The sequence below is a fragment of the Sorex araneus genome, chromosome 5 (genome assembly GCF_027595985.1).
Source record: "Sorex araneus isolate mSorAra2 chromosome 5, mSorAra2.pri, whole genome shotgun sequence".
NCBI classification, from domain to species: domain Eukaryota; kingdom Metazoa; phylum Chordata; class Mammalia; order Eulipotyphla; family Soricidae; genus Sorex; species Sorex araneus.
The window spans coordinates 141,631,789-141,656,423 of NC_073306.1; the positions used below are offsets into that span (position 1 = coordinate 141,631,789).

Below are 24,635 nucleotides of genomic sequence, written 5' to 3' on the forward strand. Positions count from 1 at the left end.
AAGAAAAAAAAGCACTGCCCAGGATACTGCTTTTATTTTTTATTAATTTTTAGAAAATTTCAGATCTAATTCTTAAATTCTCAATGAAAAGTTAACTCAGATGTCACATTCAGAGTACTATAAAATGAAACCTGAATCTATTTTCAGTCTAAACCAAACACTCACCTCTCTTGTCCAGTGATCCCTGTTCTAGATAAAGGGCAGGTCTTTCAAGCTGACAGGAGGAAAGAGAAGCCATGCCCTTCATCCAGCCACAGCTCCCTGTGGGTGGGAGGGGAGCCCCTCCTCCCCCTGCTCCTGGAGGTCAGGCTCTCTACCTGGGCTCCCAGCTGCACAGCCCTGACAATTTTGGGGGCCTCTAGAATTGTTGGGTGGCTTGCTCAAAAGCTAGCACAAAGCCACAAAGACTCCATCTCTCTCCGCTGATCTCACCCCTCCCTCAATCTCTCACCCCTACAGTGCAAGAGCAAGCCAAAGGAGGCCCTGTCCTTCAAGTCCTTCATGCCCCCATAGTTCCTTCTGCCCCACTCCCAACTCTCAACTCCATCAAAACCTGTTAGACATCCACAATTTTTTAAGGTTCTGGTTTTGGGGTCCACCTGGTGGTACTCAGGGTTTACTCCTGGTTCTGCACTCAGGGATCATTCCTGGAGGGACTCAGGGGACCATATGGGGTACCAAGTATAAAACGCAGGTCTGCTGCATACAAGGCAGGAACCCCACCCCCTGTACTATTTTCAGCCTGACGTGCAGGGTTTCTATCCCTGCACTGCCACACTAGAGTCCAGCACTCAGTGCCAATTGGTCAGAAGAGCTCAGAAAGAACACTGCAAGACTGTTAAACTAGGCACATACAGTTCAACACAGACCTATCCACACTGAAGCCTTCTGGAAACCACCTATGCCTTCCTTTAATTTTGTCCAAGAAGAGGTATCTTTAAAAATTACTTCCCCAGGAGCCAAAGATACAGCTCAAAGGGCTGGAGAGCATATTTCACATGCAGGGCCCCAAATTCAATCCCAGCACCACTAAGAGAAACCAAACCAAAATAAAATAAAATAGTAGTTCCCCAAGGGCATGGATGGGTTCAATGACAGAATACCTCTCTTGCACATATGAGACCCTGTGTTTGATTCCCAGCACCTCAAACAGAATAGAAAACAAACCATGAAACACTTTCCCAGAAAGACCCAACTTTTATAGGAAAAGAAAGTAGACCTCTGGGTCAGAGAAATGGTACAGGGAAAGGAAACTTGCCTGGCATACAGCTGATCCAGGTTCCATCCCTGATACCACACCTGATCCCCCAAATACTGCCAGGAGTTATCCTCAGCACAGAGCAGAAGGAAGCCCCGAGCAAAGTCAGCTGTGACCCAAAATCAAACAAAGAAAAGGTCAGCTTCTGGAAGCAACTCAGAACATTTACTTAAAGGAATCCATGCCCTCAACTGGGACCATCCACAAGCCCTCAACACAGAAGATGCTGCCCAGGGAAAGCAACCATCCCCACTCACAGGGACTCTGCCCTATCACAAAGAGGAGCAAGTGAGGAAGGAAACTACAGGAATGATCTTTAGGGTGAAGGAAAACGAAAAAATCAGTGACTTACTAAGGTCTACAATGTTAATGTGACTGAAATATGCAGTCAGCATTAATTTCAACATCAATGATTTCCAAAATCTAGTGCAGTTAATGAAATGAGTGCAGCGACCTAGGCTCAGCACTGAGCATGCCTGGTGGTGAAGACAGACGATTCAGCTTCCCTCTTATTCACCTCTTATTCATCTGTACCTGCAGCAGCCTCCTCTAGGGCAAGGCCACTGCTGGAGAGCATGTCCTGCCCAGCAAGCTCTGGCCAAGCTGCTACAACTGGCCCAAGCAGGACAGGACGCAAAGCCCCCTCCCCCCTCCAAAGACCTAAGGAGCAGCTCCATTCTTTTTTTTTTCTTTTTGGGTCACACCCGGCAATGCACAGGGGTGACTCCTGGCTCTGCATTCAGGAATCACCCCTGGAGGTGCTCAGGAGACCATATGGGATGCTGGGAATCCAACCCGGGTCGGCCGCGTGCAAGGCAAAAGCTGTGCTATCACTCCAGCCCCGAGGAGCAGCTCCATTCTTAAGATGTCACTGCCCACAGACACAAAACTCTGGCCACTTGTGTGGAAAAGGGAGACCAGTCTCTGTGTCTGTATGACCAGCATCGTGAAAGGCTTTTTTCAAAGGGACAGTCAGGATATGCACTTAGCTGAGAAACAACATTCACTGTCAACAACTTAATGTCCCTTTGATGTGCACCCCAACCACCTTGAAACTTGAGCAGGAAACTCTACTACATAACTATCAGTTCTGGGCCACTTAAAGCAAGGTAGTATTTATTTATTTATTTTGCTTTATGGGTCACACCCAGCAACGCACATCCTGGCTCACGCACTCAGGAATTACTCCTGGTGGTGCTTGGGGGACCATATGGGATGCTGGAAATCGAACCCAGGTCAGCCGTGTGGAAGGCAAATGCACTACCCACTGTGCTATTGCTCTAGCCCAGCAAGGTAGTATTTAAAATATGCAAGTACACCTCAGCCAGGTAAGAGGAAAAGAATATTCAACAATTATATTTGACTCAGGTAGAGAATCTGAGCTCTTGACTTAAGCAGATTCCTCTCGCAAGGGCCTTGGAAATGTCAAGTGGCCTGCTCCACCCTCTTGGACCCTTCCTGTCCCAGGTTCCCCCAGTCCATGTGAAACCAGCCGCAGGACATCCTCCAGAAACAGCTGATGGGACACAGGGGCAGTCACAGAACTACAAATCCCCAAATTCAGCAAATGTCCTCTGTGCCCAGAATCGCCCCGATCACATGGGGCTGGCAGGACAGGCAATTCCTGCCGCCCAGGAGCCCAAGTCTCATACTCTTCTGCTCTGAACTCAGCAAGAACAGAAATGCATGGCCAGGGAGGAGGGAGGACAGCAGTTAGGTACCCGCCCTGACCCAGGTTTTATTTACCCCAGACCACACAGTCCCCTAAGCATTGCCAGGTGCAGCCTTGGAGGTTCCCAAGCAGTTTTTGGAATAAAAGAAAAGTCTGCTGACAGGATAGGGAAGACCCTTGATGGTCAGTGACCCACACTGTTCACAACAAGGCCAGCAGCAAACAGTGTGGAGTCAGAAAGGAGGAAACCTATAAAGGGTCAGGCCCCCTCAGGGGCTGCCTGAGATGCACCTAGACACCCGTCCCTCAGGCAGGAACTCAGCTGCAGATCCAGTGCCACTGCCCTTCTCCAAATCACCAGGCACTGGCTGTCCGTCTGTCTATCCTCAACACCTAAGTCCTAAAGGTAGTGGCGTGCCCAGGGCAACGACACTCAGGAAGAAAGGATGGGTGGCAGGGAGGAGGGTCAGAGTACTGCCCTCACCAGCGTAACAGCAACATCCCAGCGGCCGACTGAGGGCCCTCTCTTCTGCAGGGCAGTGCTGTCTCTCAGACATGTCTGCTTCTAGTCAGACAAAACCCTGGTTCATGCAGAAGCTGCCACCTCCCATCTTCTGAGCAGTGTGCCTTTCTTCAGATGCAGAAAACATGTCACAAGTGACCTGGATGCCCACAAAGGCTGAGTCCAGAGGCATCACAGTGCGTCCACACAGCATAATGTCCACTCAGTGCTCCAGTTCCTACTCTTCAGGGTGCACCAGAACACTGATAAACAGTGACTCCCTCAAACGATCCCGATAAGGGACAGAAACACCTGAAAGAACAGCAGCCTACCTTCCCATCTCTGTCTGACCCCCAGTGACCAAGGAGATGCCAAGGGCTAACAGGCTGAGGGTGGCAGGAGGGATGGCCACTGGTACATCTGCTCTGTGCAATGTCAAGCTCTGCAGATTCTAGTCTATTCTATGGTCAGGCAGGCAGACAACAGCCAGAGCACAGTAGGGTTCTGGGGGCAACGTCAGCGAGTGATGATGCTGGGGCAGAGCTGGGGGGCGGGGAGTGACGCGTCTAAGTATTTCTCAAAGGCAGAGTTGAACACTCCATTGTGTGCCATAGAGCAGAGAAGCAGAACGTCTCCCAGAGTTAAGGACACCACACAACCCAAAAATGCTGCTCTCTGGGAGGGGTCAGGTTTTGATGGGCTCTGGGAGAGGAAAACTGAGGCTCCTGTTCTTCAGCTCACACATTTCAGATTTGCAGAGAAACACAACATACTCAGAGTTCCAAAATCAGCCTGAGGGGAAAAGCAGCAGAAGCTGGTATGCCTCTTACTCAGCAACCTTGACATAAGTCCCCCGAAGTCACACAGTATGGCAGCCACTGAAGAGTGGACCACTAACCAGTCCTCCAGGCAGAAACAATCATCAGCACAGCGTCTGTGCTCAGTCTTCCGTCATGTACAAAATCGTCCAAGGTGGATGTGAACCTCATTCCCAATTCTGACACTTCCTCCTTGGAAACATGAGCTGCCTTGGGCACAGATAAAGATCCAATCCACGTCCAACCACTTTCCCTAAGGGCACGGCTATTTCCAACTCCCTGACTCCTGTCCCTCCGAGGAAGGCTGCAGGGCTCCCCTTTCACACGCATGCACACATGCGCACAGAGAAAGACTGGGTTCACGCTCACACTCTTGGCTTCATCATGCAGCTCTCTACAAAGTGGCACATCCTCCAAAGGTAAAGTCTAAAACAATAATCTGACGTCCCTGCATGTTCCTGCATTCCACATACCAAGAGCCTGCCAGGTTGGTTCTCAAACTTGAGCAATCCTGCTGCTTCTACAGTGGACTGAATGCGCCCATTCTCTGAGTCACCCCGGTAACGATAATTATGTAAAGAAGGCCTGGGTGACATAGAACTGCTTATTCAACACAGCTTCCTGGGACCTGACCCACTCAGGCTGTCCTTCTGTCTAAGCCATTTCCTTCTTGACTAAAATCATCAGATAATGCCTTCCCTTCCTGCTTTTTCTTTTCATGCCCTTTCACTCCCCTTTCATCATTTCGGAAATAATCATAGTTGTCAAAATCAAAGGCAAAGAAATGGCCTCCAGACACAAGAGAAGCAGACCAGCAAGGGGGAGATGTTTCTTTTGGAAAAGTGTGATCCTCACAGTCCAGTGACCTGGGCTCACTTGGGTTTGGGTCCGCAGTGAAGATACCATTTCCACATTCCTGGTCATGAAGCGGCAGCAGCGGAAAGTGAAGACGACAGTCAGAGGCAGAGAAAGCAAACAGAATAACATGCTACATGACGTTTTACCAAGGAAGTGCAGACACTAAAGCTCACACAAGAGACAGAGGCAGGGGCAGGGTGGGGAGGGCACTGTGAAGATACCAGAAAAGTCCTTCCCTGGAAAGAAAGTCGCTTCCCGGGGTGCCAGGAAGCAAGTGTTCCCAAGCACAGCAGCGCCTGCTGCCTCCCTGCCAGGTCCTCAGCCACCTCCAGGGTGGCCAAGAGCTCCCATAACCCCATTTCTAGGAATCTCATTTTTAACATCTTCACAGCTAGCATATCACAGAAATAGCGTTCCAAATGCTGCAACAAGAGTGTTATTTAAAAAGCACCTAGTCAAAAATAAAAGTGTCATTCCAGGCAAAACCCCAGTGGAAGAACACAAGCCTCATCCCCCAAGTCCTTCAAATCATATTCTTCTCTTTCAGCGGCACTACCCCCAACTCCCACAGGAAAATGATCAAAGGATAATCACAACAATTAAGTAATCTGGCAAAGTTTCCAAGATTTCCTTCCACATGAGGACTTACCATCTGCATTGCAAAGTATCTCCCCTAAACCTAGCTGTCCCCCACCCCACCTCCAAGTCTCAAGTGTCCTCCACACAGGGCAGCACCCCGCCACCCTGCTGGCTGGGTTTGCGTCCACCTCCTCATCATGTGGCGCACCACATGTGTGACACCCGCTCTGTAGGTCGAAATGGTAACTGGCATATGTTATTTATCCCCGGGGAGCAAAATGGACACTCAGTACTAGAGAAAGCTGGACATCACATGCCTACAAGAAGCAACTCACGGGGCCGGAGCAATAGCACATCGGGTAGGGTGTTTGCCTTGCAAGCAACTGACCCGGGTTCGATCCCCAGCATCCCATATGGTCCTGCAAGCACTGCCAGGAGTAATTCCTGAGTGCAGAGCCAGCAGCAACCCCTGAGCATTGCTGGATGTGACCCAAAAAGCAATTAAAAAAAAAAGAAGCAACTCACTCCCTCTGGACACAACTGTAGTATTGCACTGAACACAAAAACGTGCACTCAGACCACCTAAGAACCATCAGAGACACAACAGAAGTCTCTGGTGAGGACAGGGAGGCTAAGAGTAATCCAGAGCAAGTCACACAGCAAGCCTGTCTGGAGAGCACTCAGACAAGGATTGTCCTTTAGGAGACCACTCATCCACCCACAGAGCCTGGCTCCAGAGCTCCCCCCTAAAGTGGTATAGCAAGTGCCTTGCATGAGGCACTGGATTCAACCGTCTAAGGGCAAAAACATGTCATTCCCTTCTGGTCCAGGGCGTGCCCTGCCTCCCCACCTGGCCAGGTCCACCCAAATGCAGCGGCACCGACCCTCTGACCACCAGCACACCAGGCTGCACAAGGTCATCCCACCACCCCCATGATCAGCAGCCTCTGGACACACCTCCTGGAATATTGCCCCTTCTTAGAGGCTGCAGCAAACTGCACCTCAAATCTTCCTTGACACCTGCTGGGCACTGAGCAGCATGCTCTATAGCCCTGTGCCCAAACACACACTCCAAGTCAGGTCCACACTCAACACTGCCACCAGCCCCAAGCCTGTGTGCTCTGTTCACCCCATGATCCACCACCTCCTGGCAAAGGCTCGTGGTTCTCCCTCCACATCTTCGAGGCTACTGCTTCCCTCCTCACAGGGTCAGGAATCTGCCTCTTGCCCATGGTCAGGAAAACACCAGGATCTTCCCCTTGCTGGCCCCATGCACACTCTCACGCAATGCGTGACCCTATCTTGGGTCTGGCCTACGACATCACAGCTCATCCCCTGCAGTTTATCAGGCCTACCTGTTCTCCTCCCTTAGATCAACCTGAGAGGGCTGCAATACCTACCTATTTTTAGGGCTTATGTGACTGGATGTTCTTTCCCTGGTTTGGGGGCCACATTAGCAGGTCTAAGGAGCGACTCCCAGATTGAAGCTTGAGGGGTCACTCCTAGCGCTGTTTCGGAGAGTATGCAATGCCAGAGATTGGACACAGGTCTCCCACATGCAAAACTCTGGATGTATATTTTAAAGAATAACTTTAATTCTGGGACTTTTCCAGAAAATATGAACCATGCAGAACCAGCTCTCGGCCAAGAGCACAGTGTGAAAAGGGATCCTGGAAGGGCCGTGCCCCCACCCCAGCTCCTCCCCCGTCTCACCAGCTGAGCACATGACACTCACAGTGGTTCCTCTAGGAGAGACTCCACAGACTCTGCAACAAAGAGGACCCACCTGCAGGTGACTGTCAAGGGAAGCAGCAGAAAGGACATGGACACAAGGACAGCCCCCACAGACGTGTCCTGGGGCCCAGAGGTAAGAGTGCTGATGGGCCAGAGTGACAGTACAGCAGGGAGGGCATTTGTCTTGTATGCAGCCGACCTGGGTTCAATCCCGGGCATCCCATATAGTCCCCCAAGCACCTCCAGAACTAATTCCTGAGTGCAGAGCCAAGAGTAACCCCTGAGCATCGCTGGGTGTGACTCAAAAACAAACAAACAAACAAAAAAAAAAAAACAGAAAAAAGGGTGCAGATATGTGAACCCCACTCTGGAGCTTTTCTTCACTGAGGTCGGACCAACCAGCTTCACCATGTCTGTTACTTGTACAGATAACGCTTCCAAATGTGTTACTGCACAATGGTGACTGAGAGAGAGAGCTCACACCCACAACTGCAGAGAAACGAAGGCTTGTCCTGGGGGAGAGAGTTCTACTCGCAGCAACTTTATCTTCATAATAAAGTGAAGACGTTTTGGTATACACAATTATACCATCTAGTTCAGAAAAAAATCGTTTCTTCACTTATGAAGGGCAGGGGTCTTAGACTACACCCAGCAGTACTCAGGGGCTATCCCTGGCTCTGTGCCCAGGAGAGACCCCTAACAGTGCTCAGGGACCACATATGATGCCAGGGATTCAGAATAGGGTTGACCACATGTAAGGCAAGCACTTTACCTCCTCTACTGCCTCTTATGCCTGTAACTGTTATTCTAACAGTTCCTGAAAACATCACACAAGACACACTGATCTCCAAGGACAGTACAGAAGCAAGTCTTTCCAAAGAAAGGCCACATGCAGAACTGTCTGGCAGACTCTGAGTGTGCTCTAGCAAGCCTTGATGGATGCACATTTTCATTATGTGATGAAATGTGCTCCATGCCCCACCTCTGAGCCCAGCAACACTGCCTGGCTGGACAAGACCCTCTGTGTGGTTTCTCCATGTGGCTTCTCCCAGGAACCCTGAGTCAGCCCCATACTGCATCCCTTCTGCAGTTTTTCAGTCACTAGTCAGGAAAACCAGGTGGGATTCATGTGATCAACCAAAAAAAAAAGAGCCCACTTCTCTCCTGATGGGGCCTGAGGCACTTTCTAGATCCCAAACACACGCACCACAAGTAGTGGTCACTCAGACCTGAGCCTCTTGCCTTAAGGATCAAAGTCCTCCCCGAAGATCCTGCCAAGCATGCACAGCACATGAGCGTCAACACTCGAAGGAGAGCCTGGTTACCAAGAGGATCATCCTGCTCCAGCACCCTTTCTCCTCTGCACACAGAGAGAGGGGACAGATAGGACTTAATTCCTTTCAGATCATACACAATCACATAACCCAACTCTGAATTCATTGTGCAAACTGGCCTTTTCTGAACAATTTTCCCCTTAGTTCCTACTAGTAATGCTGAAAACGAGTCACAGGCCACAGCACACGCACAGTGTCCGGCCTCGCAGGCAGTCAGCAGCGGGAACATTCCTGCCCTCCCCCTTCTCTCCACTCTGAAGTCCTTACAGATGAATCAATGATTAGCCAGGAGTGAAGAGAAGTCTCTGGCTCCCAAAATCAGGCCTGTTGCTCTGGAGCTGCTCAGGGATACCAGCCCCCCCAAAGACTGATCTGAAGGCAGAGTGAAGGGCAGGCTCCTTGTCCCAGAGGCTGCAACAATGGCCAGTTTGCACATGACAGGACAGACAAGTAGGCAGACACCTGAGCAGGTTAGTAAGGGACAAGTTTGACCACATGATCCAAGGTACAGAGCAGTGACCAGTGGACCACTATGTCCTGCCACAGAAGATTAGAAGATACCGTTATTGATAAATAGCAGTACTCCTACATTATCAGAAAATAAAAATTTAAAAATTTACGCACTGTAGCACTGTCGTCCTGTTGTACATCGATTTGCTCGAATGAGCACCAGTAACATCTCCATTGTGAGACCTGTTGTTACTGTTTTTGGCATATCGAATATGCCACAGGTAGCTTGCCAGGCTCTGCAAAGCGGGCTACACTCGGTAGCTTGCCGGGCTCTCTGAGAGAAATAGAGGGAATCAAACCCGGATCGACCGCATGCAAGGCAAACACCCTACCTGCTGTGCTATCGCTCCAGCGTCTCTTGGTGGGGCACCGTGATCATAAAAAAATTTTTTTTAATTAAAAATAAAAATTTTTTAAATTTTAAAAATAAAAAAAGATACCATTATTGGATTTTAGAGGGCCAACACTGTCCACTGTCATCATTTCAGAGAATTTTGTAAACCATAATTTTCATTCTATAGCATTCACTACGAGGAATACTATTACCCCAGGCCCCAGTGCAACAGCCCACTCTCTCTCTCATGTCACCCTGGCTCCCTCCGGCCCCTCCTCTTCCTCTGAACTGAGAGTGCCTTGCTGAGTCTCTTCCTCTGGCATCTGCTTCCAGCTGTGTGGTAGGCCCTCATCAATCCTGTGTTTTTATGCAACTCTGAACCTGGCTGGATTATACACGGATTATAAATAATTATCATACACTGAATCTTGTCCTGGGTTATAAACCCCCATCATCTGTTGAGTTTTTTCATCTCAACTCACACTCAACTCAACAACACGATACATAAGAAGATAAACAGAACAGTGGGCTGTGGTGAAGGCAGGCCCACGTGTAGGCCGGGCGCAGGCATGACGTGGAAGCAGCATTCAAAGGACCGGGGGCGGCCTCCCCAGGCTCTGGCAGGACAACGGGCAAAGCATGGGCGATGGGCAGACTCCCTCTCATCATCCAATCTCTCCCTCTAAGGCGCAGTCGTAGTTGTAACAGCCGTAGTCTAGGTTGTCAGAGTTTCATCATCCTAGTCTTGCGAACCTCAAAGTCTCCAAAGTTTGTGTTCCTCCTCTTCTTATTGTCTTCTCTTCATTGCTGTGCTCTTTCTATGTTCTTCCTTTGTGCTCTGCTTCTGTGTGTGCCATTGTGCTCTTTGCTGTCTCTCTGTAGTTTCTGTCTGACTCTTGTCCTGTAGTTTCTCCTCTGGCCTCTTGGTCTCTAATCTGCTTCTCCAGTCTCTGGTCTTCTACTTCTAACCTTGGCATTGTGCTCTTAAGTCCTCTGTCTTCTGTCCATGCCACTGTGCTCTGTCTCATAAGTGTTCTCTCTCCTCCTTCTGACACCTTCTGACCGGACTTCGGCGACTGACTTCGACTTCTCTTCTGACCATCCTAGGCCTTTACAACATAGTTTATATAGAAATCGTGTAGGATGGGGATACAAAGGTGGGCTTGAACATTAACAAATCAACAAAAATAGGTAAGGCCACTCCTCCAGAATATCAATTCAAGGACAAAATCTCATCTAAGGAGATTACTCTGGATTACTAGGAGATCATTCAAGGGCGGGATTCCATCCAGGATGTGTTGCTTTCTTCTTTCCTCAGTGAGTAATCTACTTAAATAGTAAATTTACTTCTAATATTTCTAGCAATATCATTTTGTATGAGCACAGTAAGCAATATATCAAGCTTAAAGCTCGGTTCTTCCTGAGGACATCTCACTATATATTCCAGACCACAGTCCTCAGGCCAGGTTAGTCTTCATAACCCCAGCAGGGTCCTTATTCAGTTACCTCTTTTGGGTCACGACAGAGTTTGTTCATGATGTACTCCTAAGTATCATGGCCCTTGGGCTGGCCCATTTCGATGCCAGCGTAGCTCACAGCTTGCCCTCGGTCCATCAGTCCCTCGTCAGGCAGGACCCTGCTCTTGGAATGCTAGGAACTAAAGGCAACTGAGGCTTAAGTCAAGTAAATATGGATGCCCAGGAGTAAATATTATTCTGGAGTCAATTAACTCCCATGTTACATAGCATAGCATCAATTGTCTTCCTGCGTCTATAGAAAAAGGACATTGCTAAATAAACCATACAAATTACATAAAGGAAAGAGAAAAGCAATGCAGGATTAGTTGTGCCTCGTTGTTCTGTTGTAGGAATGGCTCAATAAACCTTAAGCTCCCTGTGGGAGCAGCAAAGTGTTATCTAATGATCATCCATACAGTCCAAGATGGAATCTCATCCTATACACTGCTTATGAAACAGATGAAGGATATTTTAAAAACTCTCAGGAGGCAAAGCCATCTCTGGCACTGTGTCATGGTTGAAAGTCTATACACCTCAGACCACACTAACGTGAGCAAGGTATTACTGCTACTTAGAACCCCACAGTTTATTAGTAAACATATATGGCAGACTGATTTGACCTAAATCTTCAAAGAATATTGTTTTTGCTAAAAAATTTACCCTAGGGGCTGGACCAACAGCACAGTGGGTAGGGCGTTTGCTTTGCACGCAGCGGACCCAGCTTCGATTCCCAGGATCCCATATGGTCCCCAAGCACCACCAGGGGTAATTCCTGAGTGCAGAGCCAGGAATAACCCCTGTGCATCGCCGGGTATGACCCAAAAAAAAGAAAAATTTACCCTAAAATAAGAAAATTTCTCCTGCAGGAAAGGCATACATTCTGATTTTTGTTTGTTTGGGGGTCACACACAGCAATACTCAGGGCTTACCCCTGGCTATGCATTTAGAAATTTCTCTTGGTAGTACTTGGGGGACCATATGGACATGGTCCTGGGATAGAACTTGGGTCAGGTAAGTGCAACGCAAAGGCCCTCCCTGCTATCCTATGGTTCTGGCCCCAGGAATCAGAATTTAGAACCAAGTGAAAAGGGAAAGTAAAACCAATGGCCCTATAGTGGTCACCTCACAGGCACTGGAGTTCACCTGGCATCTCGTGAGACCAAGGCTGAGTCTACGGAATAGCAGACAACACTTTCACCTGAATCTGAAACCTGTCTTCAAAAACCACTCTGTATTATGGATATAAATTGAAAATCAAAATTTATAATGTAGTGTACTCATTCAGTCATAATTAAATTAACATTATCCACTAAAATTCTAATTACATATTTTAGTTTTTGCTGTGGAGTCGTATGGTACCAAGGGGCTATCTCAACTGAGTGCTAGGAGACGTGCAGTGCACGGCTGTTAAAATCAGACCACCTACATACAAAGCATGTACTCTATCTCACTGAGCTACCTCTCTGGCCCTTAAATTGTATCTCTCACTAAGATAAGGGGCAGCTAGGTTTAAAAAATTATCTTGGTGCGGGACTGGAGTGATAACACAGCAGGTAGGACGTTTGCCTTGCACGCGGCTGACCCAGTTTCGATTCCCAGCATCCCATATGGTCCCCTGAGCACGGTCAGGGGCAATTCCTGAGTACAGAGCCAGGAGTGACCCCTGAGCATCACTGGGTATGACCCAAAAAACAAAAACAAAAAAAAATTATCTTGGTGGGCAAGAGAGATAGTACAGGGGTCAAGGCACCAGCCTTGCATGTGGACTACCTCAGTTCAACTCCTGGTACTGTATCTAATCCCTTGACACTGCCAGAGAGGCTCCTGTGCACAGGGCCAGGAGTAGGCCCTGAGCACCAAACACCCAAAAAACAAAGAAAAAATATTAACTTGCCTCCCTTAATTCTGCTGCTGACAACAGACATGTCACACAGACCCAGAGACAGAAGAAATGCCAAGATTCCATTTATGCTGGTCATGTGATCTCCTAAAGCAGAAAAGCATGAACACCACTTCTTTGCAGGGAAGTCTAGGGTGAAGACAGAGCCCCCAACATCTCCTTCTGGGACCTGGCCAAGAGGACAAGAACAGGCCCAGAGCCAGCAAGCTGTCCCTATGTCTGCCCTGCAGAGAAAAGGTACTGGGCACAAGCCCGCACAGCGGCACCGTGGATGGGTGGATTCACATATAGCAGGAAAACAAGGGTGAATGTTCTAGAATCATCCCAGATATAAATACCAACATAACCACATGTCACAGAAAAATCAGACCTAGTCATTCCTGACAACATTTAAGTGGATTCCGTATTTTGTATTTACATAAAAGGAAGAGGGGCTAACGCAAAATTACAGTGGATAGGGGTGCTTTCCTTGTACACAGTCGACTGGGGTTCAAACCCCAGCATCCCATATGGTCCCTGTGCATTACCAGGCATAATTCCTGAGTACAGAACCAGGAGTAACCCCTGAACATCTCCAGTTATGACCCAAAAACTAAAAAAAAAAAAAAAAAGATACATGGTATCCTAGCAACTTTCACTAACCACTAGATTATTTTCACAATTATGAGTAATCACTAATTGCTTCCTCCCAAAGATCTAAAATTAAAATAGAACCCAAAAAAGTCACAATCCTGACTTTATTAAATAGATTAAAGCTATGAATGTAAAGAGTCTCTTTGAGCTATGGGTTCCCAAAAATATCCTTCATAGAATTTATCCCCAGCATTGGCTGGCAATTAACTCAATTATTACATCAATGGGAAAATATACATTTAGGTATTTGAGAGCAAATATAAATACGTGAAAGAGAAAACTCACCATATATACCATGAGACATTTTAAGTCTTATTAGAAGTTCTACCTCCATGGTAACATTGCATCCCTTAAACACTTTTGTAAACCAATGTTAGAATACATTTTTTAATTAAAATGAAACTCTAAGGAAAATTTCCATTCCCTATTTTGGATGAATCAGAGTAAGTTCGTGAAGACAGACCTGTCTAGAAGCTAAGCTACAACAGGAAGTAGGGAAGCACTTCCCAGCACCAGACAATATGCCCGGCCCCAGTGCTCTGGATAAACTCTACAAAGCAGGCTTCCCTCTTTGTGAAGCAGATGCACTTACCCTTGGTGACAAGTAACCCAAAAATCACCTGTGAACCACCTCATCAGTGTCCAGCACTTGTGAGCATCCAGAGAGGTGTAGAGAGATGCTGAGTCTTCCGCCATGGACAGAGAAAGCCTCGGCTAAGTTTACACAGAAACCCTTGTCTGTGCAGTTCCTGCTCGAAAGAGACAGGCTGTGTCCTGCCCAGCCCTACTGACAAGGCTCCACTTCTCCAAGGACCAATGCCTCAGTGGTTCATGCCCAGTAGATTTGGCCCCCAGCCCTCAAGAAAAGAGGGGGTCACTATTAAACAGGTGGCACTTCCCTTGGAGTAAAAGCACTCTAAATGAAAGAATTGATTGCTGATCAAACACTCAACAGCGATCCAGCTGGTAATCGGGGAGTGGCAAGAGGCTGCTCTTTTCTCGTAGAGATGCTGAAGGGGTTATTCCTGGAATCTCATTTAGAGTAATTTTCCTGGAAACAACACAATCATAATGTAAAAACCATCCCATATCCAGTCTCTTCAAAAGCATACTCTACAGAAGAATTAAGACAAAAGACCTTCATTTTTCACGTTTATCATCCACAAGAAGCACAGCAAATCCTCAAACATACAGAAAATATAAATGCCCACATCCACCGCCCCGCCTCCAGCCCCAGCTGACAGGCTCTCTTCTGATAGACAGTTTTTTTTAATTAAAATAATATCCAAAATCAAAATATCCAGAATGGGTAAGATCTCTAAGTGCTCAAGTATTCTTTTTTTTTTCTTTTTGGGTCACACCCAGTGATGCACAGGGGTCATTCCTGGCTCTGCACTCAGGAATTAACCCTGTCGGTGCTCAGGGGACCATATGGGATGCTGGGGATCGAACCCGGTTCGGCCGCGTGCAAGGCAAACGTCCTACCCGCTGTGCTATCACTCCAGCCCCACTGCTCAAGTATTCTTGATGGTGTCTGGGGTTTCACGCAGCAACAGGGAAGGAAGCCGAGGCTCCTGCATTCAGAGATGCACCCATCCTGAGAGCCTCTCCCTGGCCCAAACACTACTTAGTGGGAAGTCTGCAAGGCAGCACGCTAAGAAAGCATGTCCTTGAGCATCCACTCATGACAGCCCAGTAGGATGAAGACACAGCGTTCCACAATGGTCTGCCACTCCATCTGGAGACAGGTGGCTATGGAGGGGCTGCCCATTGCATGTCCTTCCAGAAAGAGCTCCCAGCCTGCAGTGGAGCTCCTGGGGGATGAGTATGAAGGGCCAAGCAGGACCTGCCATGTCTTGGTTTCAAAAAGAAAAAAGAAAGCTGAGTGGTCTATCATTCACTCAGGAAACCAAGTATCGGGAAAGCAGAATTTTAATGCTTATAATAATGCACTTCTGGACATTTGAAATCTGGCTTCTTGTCTGCACAAAGAACATCATTTCCTCGGGCCAGAGCAGGTAGGGCATTTGCCTTGCACACAGACAACCTGAGTTCAACCCTCGACACCCTATATGGTCCCCTGAGCACTGCCAGGAGTAATTTCTGAGTGCAGAGCAAGGAACAACCAATGAGCATTGACAGGTATGACCCCAAAACAAAAAAAAAAAAAATTAAACCATTTATTTCTTTAGAAAGCGTCTTAGAATAACCAAAGAGCAACACGAACACTACAAGTCACCCTCACCCTACAAGCTACAAGCTCCTCTACCCCAACATGACCATGCCACCCCAGAGCCTACCTGAACATCCTCTACCCATCTGAGACCCCACTCCTGTACCACACCAGACAGAACATGGCACTGTGCTTCCAGAAAGCCTTGTTTCACTCACACACTTTTCCATAAAGGATCGGTCTCAGCCAAATCCTATCATGTCAAACACCTCACTTATCAAGGGAGCAAGCAAACTCAGAAAAGTTGCTGCCCCTTGTCCAGGCCAAGAACCTCCAACAACAGAGATTCTAGAAGGCTTACCTGCCAACAAGCGTTTCATCCCTTACTGCACAAACCCTAAACACCCACCCACCATCGGGGGCAAGGCAGTGAGGTGCAGTCTACTCCCTTCCCGTTTAATTTACTAAAGGAGAAACTCAGTCTGGACCCAATACCAACAGCAAAATAACCCCCATGCTACTTCTGTTGGCTCATGTCATGGTGGGGGTCCAAGGGAGAGGCCTGGATAGTGCAATAAGCTGCATCCATCTGAGCAAAAAGCAAAAGGAAATTATGCCTACAAACCTGCTTAAGAGGCTGCAACAAGCTCACACCCGCCCAGAAGCAGACAGGTTCCTCCTTCAAACGTGTGTACTGTAAGGACATTTGAATGTTCTGCCTTGCTTATAGCTCCTTAAAGATTACTTTCTATTACCAAGCTTCAAGCTTTCAAGCATTCACATATTCAACCACAAAAATAAGATGTTATAGACCCCTAATAATTCTTACTTTTAAGAATTCATGAAGTACAACTCTACCTTATTGTTACTTTTAAGTAGTCAGTTATTATACATATTGAAGCCCTAACTTCTTCAATATTATTAAGTTCACCAGAGAGAAGATGCTTCAAGCTATGTTTCTGGTTTTTCATCTTAAAAGCTGGTGAGGGGACCAAAGGGATTGTACAGAGGGCAAAGGTTCTTTCCCCTTGTGCACAGCTAACTCAGGTTCGATACCCAGCACCACACAGGGTCCCCTGAGTCCCACCAGGGGTGATCCCTGAGTACAGAGACAAGAATAAACCCTGAGCACCACCAGGTGTGGTCCCAAATCTAAAAAGAAGAAAAATCTGGTGTGAGTCCTCAGGGAAAGAGCACAGGGTTGGCTGACTGGGTGACCACAGAGCACAGGTGTAGGGCTCTGGTCCAGACTCCACCCTATTTCTACTACAAATGGGCTCCAAGTCTCAGGTCCTGCCTGGCCTCTCAGCACTGCCCCCCACCCGCACCCCAGCATCACGCACGCATGATAGAAAGACAAGGAAGCTCAGCCTCTCTACACACCAGGGATCACGGATCCAGCCTACCAGAGAGCACTGTCCCAGATGTGGGAGGTGACAGCTGGCCGCTGCCCCAGAATGTTCCAGAATGCCTGAGGGTGATGCCAAGTGGAGCTCCAAGACTGGTTCCTGGTAAATCAGTGTTAGAAACCCATCGGTTAAACTAGAACCTACTGGAACACCTGGGCTAGAAGCCCAAGAGGAGGCCTTCCCCCAGCAACACCTGGACAGGAACCTGGGGACAGTGTGTCCTTCAATTTTCCTCATGAAAAGTAAGGTTAAAGGACACTGTCTCAGCGCCCACAAGGAAGGACCAGGTTTAGTCTTTGACACTAACAGGCACCACAGCCCTGAAACCAGCCCTGCAAAGAGTCAGGAAAACCTGTCCACACAGGAGAGAGACATGTGCTTTTCCATATCCACAACTGCTTAGGGCGGCTGCCTTTTCAGTGACCATGACCTCAAATCCTGGATAAACTAGGGCGGACACAGGACTAAAAAGTGCGGGAACTCGGTCAAAGAACAGCACTAGGAGGAGACCCAGCAGGCTCTGCAATGTGACCTCAAAACCCACATCACAGCCCTAAAAGTGGGTTCCACCCCCCTGACTGCTAGAGATCAGCTGCAAGAGGGGGAGAGCCAGCTGGTCCCACAAAGCCTTGGACTGCTCTCCTAGTGGGTAAGATCTCAGTGGGCAGACAGTATGTCCAGTCCAGAGAAATCTCAGGATCCTCATACAACTTTCTGCAAGTAAGATTTAAGATCCAAAGGAGATTCCAGAAGCACAGAAGGTCACCTAGTGTCTCAGAACTCCTGCTGCACCTTGTCAGAAAATGGTGACCAGAACATATAGCTAAACATGTGCTACCTGTAATCGGTCTTAGTTTACCTAAAGAGACCCAGACCTGGGGCTGGAGCGACAGCATAGCGGGTAGAGTGTTTGCCTTGCATGCGGCCGACCCGGGTTCAATTCCCAGCATCCCATATGGTCCCCTGAACACTGCCAGGGATGATTCTTGAGTGCAGAGCCAGGAGTAACCCCTATGCATCGCCGGGTGTGACCCAAAAATTAAAAAGAGAGAGAGAGAGAGAGAGAGAGAGAGAGAGAGAGAGAGAGAGAGACCCAGACCCTCCCATGAAGGTCCCGCAGTAAAAATCAGGTATATTGACCTATAATCTGCCAGCCAGGCAGTGTCTCTTGTCCGTTTCTATTTTCATCTTTCTAGGGAAGTGAATTTCAATTCGCTGAGAAAGGGGAACATGGAATCAAATAAAGATTCAAAACAGATCCTGTGTTTTTCCTAAGTCTGACCGTGGGTGGTAGGAGGGGCAGGGCTGGAGAGTCAGGACCCTGCAGTGGGCCGCAGGCATGCAGGTCTCCACACTAAAGTCCAGGGTCAGAATCTGGAAGGCAGCTATGCTAACCACTATACCACCAACGCAATGGTCAGGATCAGAATCTGGGATGTGGGGAATGGAGTAACAGGAGAGCAGGTCGAGGGCTTGCCTTGCACACAGCTGACCTGGGTTCCACCCATGGTATCCCCTGTGGTCCCCAGGAGTGATTCCTGAGTGCAGAGCCAGAATAACCCTGAGCACTGCAGGGTGTGGCCGCAAAACAAAACAAAAAATTCCAGATGGCCATTCAGTGACTTTGAAATAAAGATACTCCTTACACATAAACCCTCTAACCTCAGAGAAGCTGGACCCTGAGCACCTCCCTCCACCTGGCGGGGAATGGAAGAAGCTCAGGGAAGTGGTGAGATAGCAATATACTACCTAGTCCTTTAGTTTTAGTTTTGAGTTTGGTTTCAGGTTTTGTATTATTTTCTGTGTGGAGAGGCACTCCCAGCTGTGCTGAGGGCTTACTCCTGGCCCTGAGCTCAGGGATCACTATTGAAGTGGCTCAGAGAACCATCTGAGGTGTTTATAGTTTTAGTAACATTTCTCTAATAAATAAGATAGGGAGGAAAATGTGACTCAACTAACCAGATCACTCAGTGAGAAAATACTGTATGAGTATACAGTTCTGTCTGGTACCAAAAGACTACTTGGGGTCTGGCCCATGATCTTCAATCTTTTCTTCATTATGACTCAAAAAGCCTCCAACCCAATCAACATAAAAAATAATTATTTTAATGCTCTAAAAGATTCCTCAAGTATTGGCTTTTTTCACTCTGGAGAAGCCCATGTTCTCTCTTGAGTATGTTATCTCTCTCCCTCCTCCCGTTTCTCTGTGACATGGTTTGTTTGTCTGTTGGGGGTGGGGTGGGGGATCTACACCCCCCAGTGTTGAGGACTTACTCCTGGCTCCGGGATCAGAGCTCAGGGGTGCCAGAGATCAAACCCAGGTAGGCCAGATGCAAGGCTAGTGCCCTACCCACTGTACTATCCCTCTAGCCCCTGTAAGTGAATTTCTTTAAATAAAATTATTTTTGCTTCACAAAAAAAGAAAAGAAAATTACTCAGTATTGTTATTGGGGAAGGGGAGTGGTAGGTGGTAAACAGCAATTGCTCCCCTAAAAAAAGACTGCTTTGGATCATTTTCACTTTACACTTGTATCTCAGTAATTTCCCACTTTGACCAGAGGGCTTACTAGGAAATCAGCAGCCCAGTGGGCCCTGGAGAGGGCAGGCAGGCCCCCCACCAGCTGGCTGCCCAATTAGAGCCCTCCTCTCAGACAGCAGTGCTTATTATCACCAGGAACAAGAGCACGCAATTACTCCTTTTGAGACACGACAAGTTTTGACCCTCTCAACAGAAAAGAACAGAGCACTGGCAACAAAAGTAGGTAACCTTTGTCTGGCACAAAGGAGGCCTAATGTGGGCAGCCCAGCAAGGAAGGCACCCACAGGGGACAAGGCCTCACCACCTCAGACCACGAGACCCAGATGCTTTCCACGTTTAACAGATGAAACCTCCCTCATCCCTAGGACAAGTTCTGAGAAATAAAACTCTCTGACCAACTAAGTGATGATGAAAATAAGCCAGAAGTGATGGTGATAATATGACCAGGGTTGGAACGGGTGAGTCAGTCCATATACATGACATTCAAACCAGGATTATTCAGTATATTCTCTTTGCAATTCAGAAGAATGCTACAACTCATCCCATAAATCACTGCTTTTTTAAAAATGGTTCTAAAAAAAGAGACAACCCATTTGCAAAGAGCTGGAGGAGGAGGTAAAAGTGACTCAGAGCAGCACACGGCGTCCAAACCCTCACAAGAATATAAAGCTGGAGGGCCTTGCACAAAGCCAAACAGAGACATCACACAGCTTTAGCCTCATAAAGCTCAGATCTGAGGGTGACGGGAACATTTCAAACACGTTATGAACACTTAGAACCACCTTATAGGTCTGTGCCTTTCATTCGTGCATTCATGTGTATGTGTGTGTGTGTGTGTGTGTGTGTGTGTGTGTGTGTGTGTGGTGTGTGTGTTTGGGGGGGGAGGGGCGGTTCTCCCCTGGCTATCTAAATTTTGACATCTACCTTTATACATTGAGAAAAGAACATTCAAACTTAGATACTTCCTTACACTTCTAAGGAACTCCCAAAATATAAGTTCACATATTCCAAATCCCACATATATCAATGCTGTTGCCTTGGAACCTCTATTTTGAGGAGAGGCCACACCCAGTGGTGGTCAGGGGCAACTCCTGGCTCTGTGCTCAGGGGTCACTTCTAGCAGTGCTGGGGGACCAAATGTAGTGCTGTGGATAGAACCTGGGTCAGCCCCAACTGCTGGACTATGGCTCTGGCCTCTCATCTTGTAAACTTTTAAGAACAGGTTAATAATGGTTTTGATTCACCAAGACAAGCTTTCCAGTCCTTTCACCACAACACTGAAGCCCTCTGTAACAACTCTGAGACAGAGGCAGCATTTATCATGACAAATTCTGAAGATCACTCTAAGATCACAGTGCAGTGAAGATGTGAAAGGGGGCACAGCTACCTCAGTCCAGACCTCCCCGCCTCCTCTCCCAACTACAGCTTGTCAAGGAGACTCTGGAAGGAAAGTCTTCCACAGGTCTATCTTCCCCTCAGTTGAGAGAATGTGTACAGGCAGAAATGATGGGTCTTCTCCACAGGATCGAAGGTGGAGCACGAGGCAGTTAAGGGCAGGGCCAGCCCACAAAGTCCAAGAGAGCCACACTGCCATCTTTGCTCAGCATCCTGTAACGCCACCTCAAATCCAAAGAGTTCACTAGCTCTTGAAGATGTCAACTTGTGGGTGCTAATGTCCAAACTACATGTTAACTGCTCATGTGACTTTTTTAATTACTGTGACAAGACCATAGATAGAGATCGAGAGCTCAACAGCCTAAGCGCTTACTTCACACCTATGAGACCTGGGTCCAATTCACAGCACCAATCAGAGGTCTCCTGAGTACCGATGAGTTGGGCAAGTGGAGGGTAACTCCTGAGTGCTGCTTGGTGTGGCCGAAGAAAATTAACAAAAAATTGTCACCAACCCAGCACTGACATTTATGACATTCACCTGTTGTAAATGCGTTCAAGCAGTTTCAAACAGGCTGGACGTCCCACGTGAGGAACCTAGGTGCAGGTGAGGTGATCTGGCGTACTACCTAGCAAAGCTGATCCTCACTCTCCCAGTCAAGCAAAGGTAACACAGCATGTGTTCTTTAAAGGTGTCTCCAAAAACTAAAACAATGTCACAGGCCACATCACAAGCAAATTCCTAAGTAAGGAGAGGGAAAGGGTTCTTCTGGGGAGCACCCTGCTTTGCACCCCACCAGGAAACAAGAATTCAAAGAAACTACTGCTAAATTTCTAACAACTGGATTTTTACTTTCCTTGCAAGATATGAATCTATCTTTATGGAGAACTCTTCTGTTATTTTTTCTACTATGTGTGGTGCTTCCAATTCAAATTTCTCCTTAAGCCAAATGTTTACTCACAGATTAATGAAATTGTTTTAGGTTCTCTTAGACCCAGAAAATGTACAACTCAAAAAGGCGAGAATGTAGATAAAAAAAGGCAAGAAGCTGACCTTGGGACATGAGAGCCCAGGAGAAGCCCATCTCCCTGCAGTCCCAGTCACACACTTCCTCCCCCAACACGCGGGCTCCCTGGACCCACACCAACACCAGACCAATGCAGAAGACGGAGGCAGAAGACCAGCTGTGGTACCCACAGTGCCAGAGAAAGCTGTTGCACTTGCCAACACAACCCCTGTGGAAGGCACCTCCACTCCCAGCAATGGAAGAGCACAGGGGCAGGCAGCACGAGAGAGCAGGAAGCCGAGTTCTGCAATCCACGCCAAACAATGACCCAACAAAAGACCAATAATACTGGTGCCCCTGCCAGCACCTGAAGAACGGACAGCCCAAAGTTGGGCTGTGGCTGGAAGTCCAGACAACACAACCCATTCGTGTTGGCAGTCCATGGAACCCTGGGTAGAATTCCAACCTGTGCCATGTGCTTGAAATAAAATTGCTTTTCCATTCCCCTGCGCAGGAGCTGAGCACTGGAAAGTCCACATGTGTTTCCAAAACAGTTTCTGATATTTTAACGAAACAATGAAGAATAATTTAAAGAACTCTCCCCACATGAATCCTGATTGAAACTAAAATGTGAAAGCAATACATTTCAATAATTGGACACTGGAAGCTATTTAAACTTTTCACTTTGTTTTTTATTGTTGTGGAGGTGGTGGGTTTTTTTTTTTTCCACGCTAGTTCTGTGCTCAGGCTCATACCCAGCAGGCTCCGGGGACCACACGGCGTGCCAGGGACTGAAACCAGGTTGACTGTATGCAAAGCAAGCACCTCACATGCTGTACTATCTTTCTGGTTCCGAACTTTTCACTTGGAAAGTGGCTCTCTTGGGGTTAAGTCCATGATGTGAAAAGAGATTTTTTTTTGATTCTTCTATTCTTTGGTGTCTATTAAGCAACAACCAGGAAACATGCTGGTTTATCTCATTTAAGCAGGTAACACCACTCTGTGTGGTTACAGACAAGAAATTCCAATAACCTTAAGAGGAAGGATTCCGTCCACTCCGCGTGGGCCAAATTAAGTGGGAGAAGTCCCGGTGACGGGCTGAGGTGGCCGGGCCCGCGCGGACAGGCGGCCACCGGGGTGCTGCAGGGCGGAAAGCTGTCCCGGCCTCAAGCCCACGCCACTCTCTCCCCAGACAATAAAACGTGCCCGTGTTTCTGCAGAGTGGTCGGCCTGGACCCGGGCGGGAGTGACCACACCCAGCGGGGCCGGGGTCCCTCCTGGCCATCCCGGGGCCCAGCGCTCCGGCCCCCTCCCACCTTCCCGGCCTGGCGCCGCCGTCTTCAAACCGGCCACGGGCGCGTCAGGCAGCACGTCTGGGCCCGAGGCCCCGCCGCCCGCGGGCCGCACGTCACCGGCTCGAGTTCGGACCCGCGCCGGCGACAGAGACCAGCCCCGGGGGCCGGCCCCGCGGCGGAGAAGGCCGCGCACCTGACCCGAGGCGCTCGCGGGCCCCGTCGCGGGCCGCGCACGCCAGGGCCGGGGCGGGCGCGCGGACCCCGCGCCGCACACAGGCCCGAGGGGCGCGGGCCCGCGCAGGTGCCCGGGGCCCCCGCCCGCCGCCCCCGCCCACGCCGCCGGGGGACCGGGCCCGCGGGCCGCGCCGGGAAGCGGGCGGTGGGCGCGGGGACCCTGGTCGCGCCGCGGCCGCGCCCGGCGGAACCGTTACTCCCGCGCCGCGAGTTGGCGGGCCCGGGGCGCGGCGGGGCGCGAGGCCGGCCGGGAACTTCTGACAGCGCCGCACCTGAGCCCCGGCCGCGGCGCCCCCGCCCCCGAGCGGCCCGGCCCGGCCGAACAATGGTCGGCGCCGCCGCCGCCCGCCGCAGGCCCGCGCGGACCGCACCAAGGACACGGCGCCCCGGCCCGGCCGCGCAGGCCCGGGCGGCCCTCACCTTCCGACAGCTCCAGCTCCAGCTCGGCCAGGCGCGCCCGCACCTCCAGGGGCAGCGCAAGGCCCTCCAGGCTGCGGTCCGCCATGCTGCCGCCCCCCGCTCGCCGCCCTTTGTTCGCAGGCCGCGGTCTCGGCCGCCCTCGCGCCCGGCGGACCCGCACCAGCGGCGGCGCGGCCGGCTCTGCTCCCGGCGCCTGCTCAGCGCGGCCCCGCCAGGGCGGCCCCGCGCGCGCCCCGCGCGCCCCCGGCACGCGCGCTCGCGCGGCGCGGTCCCGGGCTGGCCGCGGGTGCGGGGCGGCGGGCGGCGGGAGGGGAGGGGCGCGGGCGGGCGGGCTGCCGGGGGCGCGGGCGGGGGCGGCGGGCCGGGCGGGGCGCGGGGCGGGGGCGGCAGCCGGGGGCGCGCGCGGGGCCGGGCCGCCGGGGGCGCGCGGGGGGCGGGGCCGGCGCGGCGGGGGCGCGCGGCGGGGGCGCGCGGGCTGCGGCGGGGCCTCCGCGGCTGGAAGCCGATCCCGCGGGCC

General features: G+C 49.8%; 1 protein-coding gene across 2 annotated transcripts in view; it reads right to left on the bottom strand.

Annotated features, from left to right (window-relative positions):
- DIP2C (disco interacting protein 2 homolog C) overlaps positions 1-24,342 on the bottom strand; it is a 193,753-nt gene extending 169,411 nt beyond the window's left edge. For both annotated transcript variants that reach the window (XM_055137625.1, XM_055137624.1), the window contains exon 1: positions 24,119-24,342. In XM_055137625.1, the coding sequence (XP_054993600.1) occupies positions 24,119-24,203 (85 nt within the window). In that variant the 5' untranslated portion in view covers positions 24,204-24,342. The remainder of the gene's footprint in view (positions 1-24,118) is intronic.
- Positions 24,343-24,635: the final 293 nt, after the last annotated feature.